This window comes from Anser anser (genome assembly GCF_964211835.1).
Source record: "Anser anser genome assembly, chromosome: 11".
In the NCBI taxonomy this organism is placed as follows: Eukaryota; Metazoa; Chordata; class Aves; order Anseriformes; family Anatidae; genus Anser; species Anser anser.
Window position 1 is genome coordinate 22744595 of NC_139732.1, and position 18421 is coordinate 22763015.

At 44.0% G+C, this 18421-nt stretch overlaps 1 protein-coding gene across 1 annotated transcript in view; it reads right to left on the reverse strand.

Annotated features, from left to right (window-relative positions):
* GALNS (galactosamine (N-acetyl)-6-sulfatase) overlaps positions 1 to 18421 on the reverse strand; it is a 47193-nt gene that overhangs the window by 28017 nt on the left and 755 nt on the right. Inside the window, exons 2-9 of the mRNA XM_083794914.1 lie at positions 15495 to 15618; positions 14206 to 14280; positions 13058 to 13160; positions 10187 to 10330; positions 8189 to 8255; positions 7934 to 8061; positions 6954 to 7093; positions 5646 to 5746 (exon numbers count right to left, since the gene is read on the reverse strand). Of these exons, the coding sequence (XP_083651040.1) occupies positions 5646 to 5746; positions 6954 to 7093; positions 7934 to 8061; positions 8189 to 8255; positions 10187 to 10330; positions 13058 to 13160; positions 14206 to 14280; positions 15495 to 15618 (882 nt within the window). The remainder of the gene's footprint in view (positions 1 to 5645; positions 5747 to 6953; positions 7094 to 7933; positions 8062 to 8188; positions 8256 to 10186; positions 10331 to 13057; positions 13161 to 14205; positions 14281 to 15494; positions 15619 to 18421) is intronic.

The following is an 18421-nucleotide window of genomic DNA, read 5'->3' on the forward strand; positions in this document are numbered from 1 at the left end:
AACCATTTCCAACAATTCAAGAACTATAAAGTTGTGGTATTTTTAGTATATATTTTAATAAGGGAGAAAAACATCTGGTTTTGGCTCCAAAGGAGATTTACAAAGATTTTTGTTGTTGTTGTTTTCTTGTTTGTTTTTGCTTTAATTGGAAGCCATACTTATCTCTCTGGTCTTATTTATATTTTAAAAACCTAAAACTCTCTTCTGATTCTTTCTGAAGCTTTGCTCCCATCCTCCTTGGGGTATGCTACAGTTATCTGTAGCAGAATGTTTAGTTAGCCAGCGACACAGTAAATGGAAGCAGACACATCCAAATCAAGAGCAAGAGCAAGCGTGTTTAGCACCAGGATGCAGCAGCACAAGATGTGACATGAAAAGAGCCTTTTCAGCCACACCACTTGTTCGGAGACAAGAAGCCATCTGATACGAGCTCACATCTGTAAGTTCAGAAGCGCATTCTGAGTGAAACCCAAGTCCTACCAGCAGCCTCGCTAATGTCAGTGTGAACATTACGACGCTGAGACTATCAAAGTCTTTTTATCTCTGAATCCTCTTTCTAGTCACAAACAGACCCCCAGCCTGGAGGCTGATACTAATTATTAGAAAATGATAACAACTGATAACATGATAAACGAATATTGGCCAGATGCTGGTTCCCTTCCTCTAGAGAAAAAAAAATAAATAAAAATAAAAGGGAAAATGCTATTTTTGCTGGGATACTAAGCCTTTCATTAAGGGGCTGGGCTGAACAAAATGAACACTTAAAGGAAGAATTAGCAAGTTAAAAAAAAAACCTGGAGAAAGCAACATGCAGGGAACTGATTACAAGTTTAACATTACAATATCACATTACTTGATTACAGCAATTTCAAACTGTAATGGCTTTCATTCATCAAAAAGTGTTGGCAGGAACACACAATATTAAAGCTGCATGTAAGAATGCTTTCACAACTCTTACGAAGCAATCAAAGTGCAAAGCTCTAAGCTCAAGAGGAAGCCCTGACCACGAAAAGCCTTGCCCAGGAAGGCAATTGGATCAGTGGACCCCGATCAATAGTCTTGGGCATTAAAAGTTAAGCCTCGTTCATGGACCTTGCTGCATCAGGCAGCCTGGAAGGCAGCGATGAACAGAGATGAGCCCACAGATCCCTCACAAGAAGCAGATGTACACATGGAGTTCCCTCTCTGCATGTGCAGAAGAGGATCAGGATCTTCTGATTTACAGCTGTGGAAGAAGAAACAGAACCGAGCCCTGCAGGGGGGTAACCCTGCTTCTTGCTCTCCCTGAGGCCATTTGGCAAACACAGACCGCAGGGAAGAACCAAAGCTGGCCGGATCCTCCACGGGACACAGACGCTGCTGCGTGCTCCTAGCACCGTCTGCTTACACAGGCTCCTCTCTGGTGTCAGGCACGTGCTCAGAAGAGAATGAAATCCTAAAAATCAGTGCATACTGGTTCAAAAAACCCATCAGCTCGCTCCTTCCAGAGCGGGACAGCTTCAGGAGCCACTCGTGCTGGGAATGCTTCTCTCTGTCTGAAGTCAAAGGGGATTACAAGAGCTCAGGGTCTCAGCAAAGATGCTCAGTCCCTCGTAGGCTCGTCTGCTGGCTAATTTCCCCCAAGCATGTCTTCGGAGAGCTGTGGGGTCAGCAGAACACCATATGCAGAGCTCGGAGTCTAATAAGGAGCAGATCCGGCACACGCCTGCTCCCTGGTTCCTGCCACGTCAGGCACAGGCAGGCTGGTGTCCGAGACGTTTTGTAATTAGGCCTCTCGCAATTTATACGGCAAATCCAAAAGTCACTTTTCTTGTTGTCACCCCATTCCCTCGCCTCAATCTTTTGATAACAAGCCGCGAGAGGCGATCACTGACCTGAGCCTCGTGCCTCTAATATCACCTAATTTATATATCGCGCTGTGACAATCCTGTGGGGCCACCCCAGTCTTCTTGTACTGGCCCTTATTAACCATAACCAGATGTAGATGACTCTCTTTAATCATCCAATTACGTTTCTGGTCTCAGACAACATTTTTCCATGAAGCAGAGAAAACTTCTTAAGGAAATTAAATGCCCATGCCACAGCCACTTGGATTTATCTGTGCTCTGCAGCACCACGCTGAAGAATGGGTGGGGAAAAAAGGTTAATATTTATATAAAACTTTGAAGTATTTTCAGAGAAAAATAAAAAAATTACCATTTTCTCCTGTCAACAGTGCTCTTTCATTCTAGTTGCCTTTCCCTTTTTTTCCTCCTTTTTCTTTTCTTAAAAAAATAAAATAAAATCCAGAGAGGGCAACAGCCCAGAGAAAATAAATAATATATAAAAAAAAAGAGTGAGATCAGATATTGCTCGTATCAGCGAGAAACAGCCGGTATTACGCACGTAAGAACGGATTTTTCCCCCCTCCTTCCCCCCTTTCTTTTTAATAAACTCTCGGTATACACATAACGTCTTTAAGAAAATGAAATCCTTTTGCTGTGGGCCACGTTGCTAGAAGAAATAGTCACCACTGCTGTTATCAGTGCTTTCAAGCTTTAACTCTGAATCAAAGGCGACAATTAATAAAGTCGCCCCCGCCAGGAATGGAAAGGAGGAAAGCTAAATATTTGAAACTGGGTGAACAAATGTCAGGGTGTTTTTAAATAAAATCCTTTTACAGTTATCACAGCGAGCAGACCTGATATCCCTGTCTAATTCAATTTCAATTTGCGCCCCATGGGAGATAGCGAAGAAAAGGTTGCAATGCTGTCTTTGGGTTGATATGTTCTTTTCTCCTTCAGGAAGCAGGCACGAGAGAGGAAGGGGAGGAGGGCGAGGGAAGAGAGGAGGAGGAGGATTCAAATACCAACAGAATATGATTTTTTTTTTCCAGCTGGATCCTTCCAGAAGGCAGATGTGATGTGGGGAATGCTGAAATGCTGATTTGTTGTGAATTCACCTGGAAAACATAGCCGAGGAAGAAACTGCAGAAAGGCTGTTTGTGTGTGAATAAATATTCCTGATGGGGGACCGGAATTAACTCAATGTTGATGCCAAGAGCAACACAGACTTCCGAGGCATCCCTCTCCCCAAAATAACTGCAAGTCAGCCGACTGCACCGATTATCCTCCCCTCTATCGATATTCTGTCAAGTGCTCGCAGCCCTGTCACCTGACTTCTTTTGTTTATGCAAAAAGGTGCTCCTTCCTTCAAATAAACTCACGTACCCTTTAACAGCAACCAAACAAAACATATATATATATATATATATCAATCAATAAGATTATTAACAGGCTGCCAGGTCCCATCAGCGGGATGAGCCTTCCAGCCAATAACTGGATTTCACTGGCCTCAAAATTCTCTTTTTTCTGGCTGCAGCTGTGCCAGCTGAAATGGTGGCTGGCCCACTGCCTGCTCTCCAAACCCTCCGTGGCTCCAAAACCCCCACGGCTGGAATGGAGCAGCCACTCACCGAGAGCAACCCCAGCGCAGGACGGATGAGCTGACCCTCCAAGCTTTGCACCTGGCACTGCTGAGAAGCTCTGTGCTTCCACCCCGGTTCGGGGCACCCAACCCTTTTTTTTCCATCAACTCTTTCGAGAAGAAAAAGCAACGAGGCACTTTGAAGCAGTTTTTCCACATTTTACAGCTACTTGGACTACACACCACTTAGACAGACTAGTTTTAACTTGCAGTCAAGAAGATATTGAAGCTACAGACTCTGTAAGATATAAAAAAGAAGCCAGAAATGTACTAGCAAACACATCTCTTCACTTACTAGGTCCAAAGAGGAGATTAAGAAGCGGCAACCACAGACACCCTACATGCTAGAGAAGCATAAACTCTATTTCACAGAAGCGATGCCATACCTCTCACCTGCAGTCAGTGCTGCTGTGGGTATCACTGCCGGAGCCTCGACAGCAAGAATACAAGCAGAAAAGACATATAAGTAGCTATTACATGTTTTCTTATCAGGAGCATCACACTGGGGGTTCAACTTGGAGCAAAGCAGCGCATCCCAGGGACACGGTTCAGAACAGGCTTCCCAGGGTACCTGAGCGAAGTCCAAGAGGACACCTGGGATCCAAACACCTGCACACGCAGGCACTTGGCAGGCACAAACTGGAGCCCGGGATAGGAAGAATTTGGAGTTAAGCACATGCTTAAGTGCCAAAGATTATACCAACGGTGGTGCAGGAGGGGATTCTCAGGCGCGTACGTGCCCCATAAGCCTTACGCACGCTCTCCAGCCTGCTGAGCATGCACGTGTTTGTCAGAGCACAGCCCTGCCCAGTCCATCTGCATATGCAGACCCGTTAACTGCACAGAAATGACTGTTCACAGGAATTCAGAAAGCAGCTTCAAGTGTAACCTCAAGCAGGAAGCCATGCATCACACCAAGCTACCGGGAGGGTTTCTCACCACACAAAGCTTCATCTGCTACGCTCTGGCTACATGCAAAAGACTACCTGTAAGAGTGGTACCAGCAAGTTACAGTCCGAAAATGAACAGGCGCACGGATTTCTCTACTCATGTTCCTAATTACCATTAGAGTTACTGCAATGGAAAGAATTTTAAAATTTGGTATTTACTTGTCCTCATTTATAATGCATGTTTACTTTTAGCACATTATTCAGTTTGGACATGGAAAACAAAACAGTCGGCTTCAGTTTCATGTTCTCATATGCTAGCCCAAGGCTGTTGTACTTGGCTTGTAAAGACTTTATGGAAATGTTTAAATTTAAACAAAAAGACTGTTTTCATTTCAAATTAAAAAAATAATAAAATATCCCTAGTAGGTTTTGTGAACTCTAAAAAGCCATGAAACCAAACTACCCTTGTACCCTCAGCTGCAGATCTAAGATATCTGATGGTATTCTCCTAAATGCAAATGATAAATTATCATTATCCTGACTCAATTAAACCACTGAAAAGGAATGCAACTCAGAAAAATAAATGTTTTATTTATGAATAGTTTGCAGTCTTGAGCACAGTGCCCAGTTAATGAAGTATCACGTTCTTCGGGGATGAGAGGTGCTCACAAAGGGGAGGGAACCTGTACTATTTACTACGAACCCTCCCCGCAGAAGAATTGATTGCATCTTTCTTTAATGAGAACTGGGATGAGAGAGGCTGGTAGTACCACCAGAGGATTATTTTGAAGTGATCATATCTGAATTTGTGTACAGGCAGGAAAGAGCAATATTCTGGTATCTAGACCTCCCCAAGAGGAACTTTTATCGAACACCAAAGCAAGAGCTGCAAGGGTCAAATCACTTGATACTTCAAAGCACAGAGCGTGCATTTTCACCACACTCGTGCTCTACCCTGGGACACACATCTGAGTTTATACTTCTGTGTGTCCAGCTATGTAACCCCCTAAAAACACTGTGGTCCAGAAGAGTAAAGGGTTTAGACCAGGAAGACAAAAAGACCAGGCCGTGTGGTATTCACAGAAGTGTTGATCATAGACACTCTAGATGCAAATTTGTGATAATGAACAGGAATGGCATTGTTCTCAAGGGGTAGCATTCAGCTCCTGATTTAGGCAAGTGGCTGGACTGACATGTTAAAAGTCAGATCCAAAGCCCACCGAATCCAGCAAGAACCTTTCTGTTCATTTTAGTTAAGGCTGATCAGAATCGTTAAAAGCAGATACTCACTCCTGCAGGAATATGTCCAGGCCACCAAGCAATAGCTGGCTCTCTCATGCCACCTTCAAAGGTGGTTTGTTTGCCACAGAGAAAACGACCATTGCTTCCTCCTAGAGAAGGAAAAGAAGCCATAAAATCCACGATATGTCAACAACGTATTTTAAGGGGACACTGTCAACCACAAATTTTTTAAGCTAGCTTTAAATGAATTTTCATTTGTGCACGAATCCTTCTTCAAATAAGATGTCCAGAGCTGTTTTCTTTAAATATTACTTTCCGATGAATTTTAGGAGTGTCTTTTCAGCACAGAAACTTGACAATTAAACACAACTTACTATCAGCTGAACAAAGACAAAATAAAACAATCGAATAGAAAAGACTGAGACATTTTCCTTCCCTTTATGGATGCTAACTGCTGTTTGTGACTATAAGAAATCTGACACTTTCAGGAAGAAATAGTATTTTTTTTCATAACCTTTTAAAGTACCAGACCAGGATGAGATGCAGATACGAGAATGAAAAAAATAAGTCATACATTCCCTGAATGTTCCTTCTCACAGGCAGCAAGTGTTTTGCAGGAATATGGGTGTTTTTAACCCACTCTTACAGCTGAGCTTACTGAAGAGCAAACAGGGAAGTCCTACGACTGACTCCAGGTCACACAAAGTCAAACACAGTGGCTCAGCTGAAATCAGAACTCAGGATACTCTCTGCTCTGTGGTCTAATAACCACTAGACAGCCTGCCTCCAAAGAGAAGAGAGTGGGTTATAAAATCAATTTGCAATGACTCTGAGAGAAAAAAAATCATTTAAACAAAGGAAAACGTGAGAAGTAACAATAAAAATACTTTTTCTTCCTGATAACTTTTCAGGAGACCTAAAGAGGGAGGGACTCAGACTGTCTGTAATTACTCAGAAAGTTCAGATATGCACCCAGCAGCTGGAGAATAAAAATCCTGAGACGTTTTTGTGCCTGGGCCTAAATAAATTAAAGAATATTCACCCCCTGACAACAGAGGAGCACAAAGTGGAAATGCACACAGGTGAACAGCTAGGCCAGGTTAGGCCAAAGTCCACTTAGCCAAGGATACCTCCTTCACCAGTGACGAGAAGTAATGAACATAACAGACCTATCAGACTAACTCTAAGCGTGAGCGCTCTGAACTTTGAGGCTTCTCCTTAACTGCACAGGGGATAAGGGAAGAAAACCAAAAAACACCAAAAACCAGGTACAGGTCTTCCCCCCCCCCCCCCCGACATGGAGATATAAACCTGGATTTCACAACCCCAGCCCAGGTTCGTTCATTTGAGACTCACCTTGTTTAGGAGCTGAAATGAGCGCAGCCCCGTTATCGGAGGTGAAAAACACAAAAGTGTTCTCACTGATCCCAAGCTTTTGAAGATGTTTTAGGATTTTTCCAATGCTATCATCAATTTCCCGTACAGCATCCCCGTATCTGAGGCAAAAGTAGATGCAAAACATTAAAGGCAGCAAAAGAAGAAAAGTCTGATGCAGCATAATGTATTGCAGTAAGCCACAATGCTTTTAGTGAGCACAATTTACACCTGGCCTGTAGAAGGAAATACTTCTTGTATGCAGCAGGTACCGTAATAAAATTTACCAGTGTCACTGCAAAACCTGTGTCTCTTTCCTGTATGGAGCAACTTCTCCTGGATACTAAGAGTCAGAATTTGTTCAGATCTGAGCTACTCTTGGACAGAGACCAGCAATGGATAAAAGTTTAGCTGTAAGGTTCTCAAATATAGGCAACACCACTTTGCCGTTGTCTTGAAGCGAATTGCACCATTTTTCTTATCGATGCTGGTTTGAAATCACACTCTCAGAAGCAAGGCTTACCGTACCTACAGAGCTACTCTTGCCTTCTGCAAATTGCATTTTTCGTACATGCTTTTCCACTTGCCCTTCTGATTTACAAGTTTTTAGAACAGGCACAAACCATACAAAGGCCTTCCAAAAATTCATCTATGCCACATACAGCACTTCATTACTCACACAACTGGCAAAGGAGCTTAGATTTCCCCCCTCCATTTTAGTCTCATGATCTTCATTTCAGATTATAGCAAAAATATTAAAGAACCAAGCAAAGTTCTCATTAACTAATATATATCATCACATACTTCAGCACGCATATATACTTTTGAGAACTGATCTATATAGTTGGATCTAAGGAATGCAGCCTAGATTTTCCATTTCTCCAGCATGAGATATTAATTATAAATAAAAAAATAAATAATAATAAACAAAACCCAGCAAAACACACAAAAACAAGACTTACAGTCCTCTCTGACTAGAGCCCAGGAAATGTTTGGAGGCATAAACAGGAGCGTGGGTAGCATCAATTGCCCAGTATAAAAAGAATGGCTGCTGGCTGGCCTGCTGCCGGCTAATAAAATCGAGAGCTTCCTGTAAACAACAGTGAAAATGAATTTAACAGAATCATCCTCTGCCATCTAAGTCTCTTCAAAAAAAAAAAAAAAAAAGAAGCATGAAGTCACTGTGGGTTAGAAACCAGTACTAAAATAAATGGTACCTGTAGGTAGATCTGAGTCAAGTTGGCTTCACCTGTCTTCAGATCGATTTTGAAATCTTCATAATATCTTAAGATAAAATGAGTCAGAGAGAAAAAAGAATAAAACCTAAGGAATATACAACACAAAAAGGCTGCCCCTGCCCCCATTATTTATACAAGCAAGGCACTGTTGTTACTTAGCAAAAGGGTAAAAACATAACTTACATAACAAGCCAATTCTCTTCAGATATTTAAAATAATGTCATCTTATTCTTTCTTATGGGAGAAAGCAGTGAAACGGCCAGATCTGAATTAATGACAACCGCAAGATTTGGACAAACCTGAGCCACTAGCTTTTCACTATTAAGCTATTAGAACATGAGTATAAGGCACTGCTCCTTGAATAGAGAGTTGTTTGCTATGTGAGTAATATTTTCAGACGAACAGTAAAACTTTCAGTGAGATAGAGCAACCCTGGAATCAGAACTTGGGCTGCCCTGGAAACGTTGTGCTGGAAGCATCTTCAGACACCGATTATGCAAAGAAGGGCAGGCTGCAGTCCTCGTGAGAATAACAGTATGTGAAATAAGATGACACCAGGCACAAAACCAAATGGGTAAGAATGGTACATACTGCACGCTTGAAGCCTAGGCATTAGGCAGTATTAGGCAAACAGACAAAAGGTTACTACAAAACAGGCAGAGGAGGAATAAAGCAGTCTTTCAGTACAGAACGGAACCGGTTTCCAAGAGAAGTAGTGGAATGAAATCATCACAGGAAGCCTTCAGGGCGCAAAAGGATAAGCAAACATCTCTGAGAGGTACTCTAGAGGAGCTGCAATCCCTACATGGTCTGTGTGCAACCTGCAGGTTGGCCTTGGCACTCAGACTTCTATGAGACCTCGGAATCAAACATATAACTTACTATTGAAATGAGCCAAAACTTTAGACAGTCAGGTAGAGCTAGGGAAGATTCCTGCAAAAAATAGCTTAGGAGGAGTTTAGAATGAACTTTAGTAATCAACTACCACACCAAGTCTTTGAGGAGCATCGATACTGTCGAAGCAGGTCTTTATTTTCTCAGCTTTAACTGAAAGTTGAGTGCCACAATCACAACTGAGAAGCAGCAGGCACTGCCCAGGTAACAACGCTTTGGTACCGTTTGCTGCTAGCATTGCCTTCCAAACCTCTTCTGCCCTCAGTTCGTATTTTCCTCGCCTTCTCTCCTAGATGTGAAATTCACAGACCTCCTGACAGTTAATCTATACCCTCCTGTTTCTATCTGCCTTGTGCATTTTTCCCGCAAGGTCTTTCCTTCTGTCTTGGCTCCAATGGAAATGACCATCCTTAGATTAGTTCATGGACGTTAAGCCAGTGGCTATTAAACTTGAAGACCTGGAAACAACCTTCAGTTTCAGGAAGATGGACAGCCATGTAAAAGAAAGACTACTCCACATCTGTTTTCTTATACCCCTCCTCTAAGTACCCACTGCAGGTAGTTGTTGCAGAGCAATGGATTAAATCAGCTTTGCGCTGGACTCTGAAGAGCCGTTCGTACGTTTCATGAGCTTTTACAAGCACCTTTTCTGCATGAAACTGAACTGTGCATGCTGAACTGCACAGCAAAGGGGGCATTCAGTAGTAAGCATCTTAGATGCTTGATATTTGCATCTAAGATATTTGAGATATTATAATATCTAAGATATTTATAATATATATCTAAGATAATCATAATATCTAAGATATTTGAAGCAGGATGTTCTTAATAATTGACATGCTCTAAAAGTCCTCTGCTCGGGGTGAAGCACCTGGAGGTCACTGGCCATCCAACCAAGCCTGGAACTCTGCCTGATTCTGAAGCAGCTTCTGTTTTTCCCAACGCTTTTTCACTGAAACTGGTTTGCTACACTAGTACTTGTCTTCCAACACAGTAACATCAGCAGGGAAAGCAAGGAAAATGACGTTACCAGCAACTAGATAACGGTTTTGAAAACAACTGTCAGGCAAGTAGCTGAATTACCTGCCAATCATTTCCCAGTCCCTGTACACAGGGATATTGGGGAGTGCTCTGTTATCATAAGGTCCAAAATGGCAATTTGGGGATCCAAACCATTCATCAAACCCATGCTTCAGGGGATGGAACTGGGGCCTGTGGCCCAGATGCCTAGGAACAAAAGAAAGAGATGAATTAAAGTTCTATTTTTTGCTTCAGTGCAGTAATCTCATCAGAATGGCATGCAAGAAAACAATCTAGAAGAAAAACTTCAAGCATTTTAATTAAATAAATGGCTGCAGAGCATTGTCTTGATCTTTCTTGTTGCAAATGGACCCATGCAGACTCATGCCAGTGCTTACATATATCCCATTTTAGGCTACTGCCCAGTCTGTTTTCTGTTATTTGCTTCTATTGGTGCCTTCTCTCATGCTGTCTTGGTGATCTGCAGTGATGGACTACACTGCTTAAAGCCATTGCAAAGATGCACGTGATGTTTTGTTGAGGATTCTGATCTACAAGTCATTTTTATACCACTGAGCTGTAAAAAACACACGGCAAGACTCATGAAACATACCATTGTATTTGCATTCCCTTTATGGAGTCTTTATGTCGCCAAAATGGTACAGAGAGACCTGAATGTAAATGAGAACGAGTTCTTTACACGCACGTGTGAACTTAAAGCATATTTAGCTACTCCTGACGACAGCTGCATTCATCTATGCCGCTTGAAAACGCTCCATCCCTAACTTCAAGCTGAAGCTCCCTTCTAATCTCCAACTTCTCAACTGCAAATTCTCTGTCTTGAAAATAAAGAACGCCTGTCCTTTCAGTCTCCAGGAGATCTTTGTACCCAAGTGTTTATTTAATCATTGCAGATTCTACTCACAAGCCTGCATTTGCAACCTGTCCATTTTGTGCTATCGCTGTCTGCACGCTTTCTGAACATAAGGGACATAAAATGCATTACCTGAACTAAAGTGATCCATGATGTCATTTTGAGCTATTCCAAAATGAGTTAAAGCATAAAATAATCATCATTCCAGCTATGATCGTATCTTGGTGATGTAACTAAAACTGCAAATCTCCAGTACAGGACTCTCCCGTTTCCTCATTTATATACACAATACTACAAAGCTATTCCTGGCTGTTTCCACAATAACAGGGAATAAGAGAATATTTTCTAAGAAAGCCCTAAGAGAACTTACAAAGCAAAAGAAGAGAAATGAAAAAGGTATCAAGTAATTACTGAGATACAGAAGGTAGATTGTTCTCTCCCTTTTACAACACAAAAAAAATAGACGCAACAAATTCTAAAATAGTCATGGAAAATACTTGACTTGCAAACGTATAATTTAACTAGAAAACTCACTGTCACCTTGAGATGTTTTTAAAAGGGATGCTGAAAAGATACAAAATCTTCTACCGGAAAACTTTAAGATCTCTAAAAGCCCCGAAATTCTACAGGGAGCTAGGACGAGACTCCAATTTAACTATTGCACACTGCCTTTTTTTTTTTTTTTTTTCTCTCCTCTTTTAAACATCTTTCTAGGAAGCAGGTGATGTTCACAACTGCCAGAGACTCCTGCTGTACGGTATCATTCCCCAGTCCTCTCCGGTACAACAGTTCTTGGGTCTGTAATGATAGCGCACTGCACATTCATATTTAGTCTGCTGCTTGCTAACAGCTGCAGGTCCTTCCAGATTTGCTGTTTTCCAAATAACTGCCTGGAACCAATCTGTATTTGCGTTGTTTATTTCTTTTCCCTGGGTGTATGAATTTGCATTTATTAGCACTGAACTGCGTCTTATTGCATTCAGCCCACTGATCCGATTCTTCATGGCCACTCTGCTGTTTGGATTCGTGGTAATAAATAATTCACTGTCTTAGGTTAGTTTGCTTTCTTTCCAATTTCAGCAGCACGGGTGAATCCAACCACAATTCAGCCTCACTCTTCTCTAACTTGTTAGCAAAACTGCTAAATAAAATGTATCCCATTACTTTCCTAAACAGTATCCCCCTGGTACTAATCCCATCTGAAGTCTCTTCATTAACAATTACGCTGTTAACCAAGCAGTACTCGTCGGGGGTCTATGTAGTTTTGAAGTTGCTATTTATACTTTTATTTATTACAGCACTGTTCCAAACTGTGAATTAACTGTTCAGAGATCTCCAGACACCATGGGTTGCCATTACAGCCCACGAGCACATCTGAATTTCGAATGTTACAAATGAACCAGTTTTGATTCCTACACCGGTAATCCTGTCTTTGTTTGAACTGAATACCTCTCAGGCTTTTCCTTCCCAATCCTTCGCAGACATTGCAAAAGATCTGCAAAGATTTTATCGTACTCCCGTGAAAGTCAATAAAGCCAAAGGACAACGTTCAGAGAGCACTGGATCAGCCCTCTAGTTTTTTTAAAACCCAGTAGTATCAGCTGTCCTCATTAAGTCCCACCCTGATCTTCTACAGCAGGTGAACAGACTTCAGCATAGCTCTGATATCAATCCACTCGTCCTCAAGCGTCTGCATCTCTGTTTTTGTACCATACACTCATCCTGCCAAAGACAAAAAGCACATAGGTGCTGAAGGCAAGTTCCAACAGAAAACATCCTGGCACTTCTTGATAAAGGTAAGTAGCGTGGTACATGGATGAAAGCACAAAGAGCTGCAGGCGTTGTATGTAAGCACGGATCTACGCGTGTACTTGTAATGGTAACACTCAGTTTGGAAATTGATCACAGCAGGGGGGAAGATCCACCACAAATTTCAAAAGACAGACATCTGAACTTCAAAACAGGCTTTCTCCTGCGCTTCTGGTTGTCCTGCTGCTCTTTCATGATACATACACACACGGACTGAAATCTCAAAGCAAGAGATCTTAAAACAAGTTTACCATTTGCCAATGATCTTATTGATGTAGCCAGCCTTCTTCAGCAACTCTGGAAGCAGTAATTCAGAATCTGGGATTCCTCCTACTATATCCTGTGGTGTGTACGCTGCGTAAAACAAACAAACAAGAAGTCTTTCTGTCTCTTACAATCACTACAGCAAACAGCTCATGACCACCCATCATTAGAAGTATTATTACTGGATCAGAAATAGCAATTAGTTTGAAGTTCCAGCAATATCGCTCTTTGGAAATCTTCCCGGACCAGGAGATGAAGAGGACAAGTTGGTTCAGCAAACACATGCCTCAGGTAAAGGGAAATCTCCATCTGCTTACACACCATGACCAATAAAAAAGGGGGCTGCCATCCCAGAAGGAAGGCAAGGCCCTTGAATACAGCAGGAAGAGGGGTGAGGATCAAAAAGAAAACAAGTGCTTTAGGCATCCATTGGAGTTGCCTTTACTTCTGCAAATTTGCCTTACATTTCCTAAAATGAAGGCGTTTTTTTCCTAGGTGAAATGATTGATAAACTTGCTCAGGCTGCAAGAGGTGAAAGAAATGAGGTCTCTCACAGTCCACAGCTCTCTGGTGTGGCTTTGGTGAGGGTGGAGATGGCCGAGCGTGCTGGGCGATGCACGGTGTGAAGCAATATGCAGCTGCTGCCTCTTGCCCAAGCACGCATGGTCTCATGCGGCTTCTGTCACTCTGAAAAATCAACCCAGAGACTTTACGTACTGGTAATCCTTCTTGGAAACACCACAGGGCTATAAAACTGCCCTTTCTGAAACAGGCAGAAAACCAGATGCTGAATAAAACTGTAAGCAGCTTGTTTACTCCGGGTGTTAACACACACCCCGTGTGACGTTCTTTAACCAGACACCAATTACACCGAGCAGAGGAAACACTTCTCTGCCAGCAGAAGCAAATGGATCAACCAGCCTTGTTTGTGTCTCTTCATCTGAGAAGGTTTTCTGCTTGACGAGGAGGAAGCAATAAATTTCACGCTTATTACCAGCAGTTAACTTGGTAATCTTTTTGTGCCACTCTAGAAGACCCGTAAGGGAAGATAACTGAGCCAAGCCTTTGTTCAAAGCAAAACTTTGGACAAAGCACGGAGAGAAATCAAAAGAGGAATCGGGAACGAAGCCCATACCGTTTCTGGCATGTCCATTCGTGGTGTAAAAACCATTCCTGACTGGGAGACGGCCCGTCAACAGCGCTGCCCTTGCTACAAACAACAAAAAACATTTGTTTTTATTTTTTTTTTCCATGCACTCTGGTTACAGTTAGTACTATCATATTCAGGCTGAGGACAGCACAACAACTGAAGCACGTCAGTGTCCTGCCACAGCCAGCTACTAGGATCACTCACATTAGAACTCAACAACAAACACCCTTTTCAAGCGAGCCACGGAGATGGCCAGGTTCTGATACAACACCGTTAGAGTTATGCCAGGACAAACCTAACTGAAATTTGGTCCCTCTATAAAATTACCCACTGCTGAAAGGTTATTACTTACAACAGTAACTGAAGCAGCCCTCCTGTCTCAGTAATTATAAAAGGAAAACCTGGCACATGTATTTAAGAGGGAATCCTAACACAAATCGATTACATGCTTATAGCTTAGGCTAAGTTTCCAAACATGCCTGAATGAAAGTCATGTAGTAGTGAACAAAAAGAAGCTGTCCAGCTTTGACAATAAAAATCAGATCCTGACCTCTGCAAACGTTTAAACAGATGCTGAAGTACCACTGGACTTAGGAGGACTTCGGCATATATTAAATGCCTTTTCTGAGGAAGGACAGGCATTAGCACATTGACAAACGATTTGCTAGATGAAAACCCAAACAGAAAGCCTCTGTTCCTCATTTTCATTTCAGTTCTCGGTTGCCAATAAAGCTGGGGACACACACACACAGAGAAGGATTAAAAATAACCGTTAGTTCCCAAACTGAACTGTTTCTTTTGTCTCTTGTCCCTTCCCCAGGAATCTTGCAAGCCACGGAGGTCAAGAACAGGACACGACCTGCTGCCTTTCCTTGCACAAAAGTCTGGCCAACGTCAGTGGAATCAGAAAAGCTACGTACCTTTCTGTTCAGCAATGATTTAAATACTGCTTTGTCCGTCTGTTCCAGAATGAGAAAGAACTAAAAATGCAATGACGGAGGCTAGAATACTAAACCAGAATATTTTACAAAATCCTTTAACTGCACCGATTTGATCACTAAAACGCTGCTTTGAATGAACTTAAGATGGTAGGTTTTCCAATCGAAAAGTAAATAAAAAGGAGGCAAAACAAAAGATCAAAGCACCAAAGCCCAACTCTGCCCTGAGGGTAATCGCTGCTTTGGTTGCTAGTTCACGGCAGATGCTGGCAAACACCCCAACCTTCTCAGAAGGTGGCATCCTCACACGCTAGCTTCAACCTCAAATTTACTTACATGGCGAACAGAGGGGGTTGGCGGTATAAAAATCCAGGAAAAGCATCCCTTCTGAAGCCATCTGGTCTAAGTTAGGAGTTTCCTTCGAAGGCTCTCCGAAAGCTCCCAAATCACCCCAACCCATCTGTAAAACAAGAACACACCAAAAGACGTAAAAGTACTTTTACTCTTCCATAAATGACAACGCTTCTGGGCTCACATCAAACCTTCATTTCATCCCTTCGTTTCTGTCTTTATAGCGCTCATCTCCCTGCTTAGCGAGCGCTTCACAAACGTCGTAAAAACGGTCTTCCCCAACCCCGTGAAGCAGGGAACTATTGCAGTTCTCACTGGCAATCGAGAAACTGAGGCGCACACAAGATAACTGACTTGCTGAAGGACATTTAAACGCTCGCAGCGGAACTGGATGAGAACCCCAACGTCTTCTCTCTCACTCCAGGCCCTGAAGACTGGCAAGGAGGAAGTTGCACACGATCTGCTCAGTGTTGTACAGCTGCAAAGTCAAATTGCTCAGTCCCTGGCCACGTGCCTTTGTCTTGGAGCACCGACCCCAGCACTCTGTCTGCCCCATCTGCCTGCCCACCCGTTTGTACTCAGCTATGAACGCAAGGAAAAGGTCTAACAGGGGAAAAAAAAAAAAAAAGTTTATTTTAAAAGCCAGCTCTAGAGAGAAACCTGCTGGAGGGTCGCGCATCCCTACCCAGGAGAGCCATAAAGCCACCGCCGCGCCGCCTGCGCTCATCGCCGAGAACGATCGCGGGTAATAACGCAAATAAAAGCGAGTGACTTAAAACAGAAGGTTCTGGAAGGGAACGGCTTAATGAGCAATTAGGCACCACGGTTGCTAGAGATTATATCGTGCTTTAAAAGATGCAATAGCTGTCTCTAATACAGGCGTGTATCAGGTGAGCAGCTAATACCGAGGGGGTAACGTATCCGGAGCTGTAGGAAACCATCTGTCTGGTCCCAGCTGAGAGCCTCGCGTGTGCGCTGCCGCGGTGCAGTTTGGAAAAGAAAACTGTCGGAGAGCTGCAGAGCCCGATTTTGAGGTTTGAGCGAAGGGCAATTAAAAGGCGCGACCTAACGTAGGGCGCGGAATTAAATTGGGTTCCGCGGATCAGCCCTCGGTTCTCACCTCTTCGGTGTCTTTACCAAGACGAAAGAAAGAAAAAAGGGAACAACGCGCTGCTCTGATCCACGTGCAGTGACGGAGTCACAGAAGTCACTGCGGGATCAAAGGAAAAAGACCACGGAGACGCACGTTTAATGAGCAGGGCACACGTCAACAGAGAGCCCACAGAAGCTCCACCAGGATCCGTGCCCCGTCACGTCCCGTGCTGCACCAACGCCCCTAGAGCGGGCTAATCGCTGTCCCACGGAGCTTTCACCTCGCCAATTACAAACGCCTGCTCAGGGGGAAACATCCCAGAGCAGAAAATTAAGATGGGCTGCCGGAGGCTCAGCTGGCCACGATAAAAGAGGGCTTACACGGCGATTATCTTGCACGGGAGCATGGAAACGCTGAGAACAACAGCGAGGCGGCCGTGCTGAGTTGGAAGAACGGAGTCCAACAGGCGACAAGGGCTGGGCCACCCTTCCAGTCCCATACCCGACCCCGTTGGATTCTCAAGGAGCTTTAAGGCACACGATGCACCCACCCCAAACACACCTCAACGACGAGGCAGGAACATCAGAAGAGAAGCAAAGCAGGATTTATTTAACGGTGGTTATATCTCCTCTTTAATGACTTTTTTCCCCCCTCATAGAGCAAAATTAATGGAATTTGTTTTCTTTTTGTTTCCCTCTTCAGGAGGCAAGTTTGGGTTTCTAAAACATTTCCTGAAATGCACTGGAGCTTCTTTGTCAATACGCGCAGCTGCTCCTTACTCAGTGCTGCTACAACTACATCCATCTCCAGTATTACACAATTATTTTTGTAGGCTGCAAGGCCAATCCTTGACTTAATTGCTCAGTCATTAGGAATGGGCTGACGAGGTGACCAGGCTTCTAGATAAGGTGCATAGGTGGGCAAGCAACAGCCCCAAAAGACTTCAATGCAGGCTTGACTTTATAGATCTGAGAAGTCTCATTTGTTTTCCTCAGGACACCCACAAACGAGGAATAAAACGTCCCCTGAACATCACCTGGGGTGGCTCTGCCCTGCAGGAGGGGCAGGGCCTTCAAGGCATCGCTGCTTTTCGCATAAGACTTGAGAAGGAGAGCAACTGAGCGTGACAGATCCCTCAGTAACTACTTAAAATCTCTACGAAATGCTCCGCTTATTCCACTCAAACCTTTCCGTATCACGCCACCAACCCACGAGCGGGGCCTGAATCACGGCGCCTCAGCCCCGTGGCCGTGACTCACGACGCAGAGCCTGCCCGCCTGCTGGCCCCAACACCGGCCAAGGGACCGGGGACTGGACACGGCGGTGCTGAGACCCCCTACGAGGGACCGGGCGTGAACCTGCAAATAACTCGACGGAGCCAGGATGGGGCACGGCGGGAGCGAGAGCGCGCTGTGGGGGAGGCCCTCCCAACCCAAACCGCCCTGTGTGCCCAGGAATCCCAAAAGCTCACCCAAAACCTCACCCAAAAATCCCAAAAGCTCACCCGGTCCAACCACCCCCTACCACCACCGTCACCACTGAGCCACGTCCCCAGGCACCACGTCCAACCTCTCCTCGGTGACCCCACCACCTCCCTGGGCACCCCGTCCCGACGCCTGACCGCTCTTTCTGAGCGGAAACGTCCCCAAATTTCCAACCTGACCCTCCCCTGGCACACCTTGAGGCCCTTCCCTCAGGCCCTATAGCTGCAGGATATTGGGACCGGGGCTGCCAGACCCCTACTCCAGGCAGCAGCACCCTGGCCCCACAACGACTCCTTGGTCCCACAGAACCCCCCCTTCAGCCCCACAGAGACCCC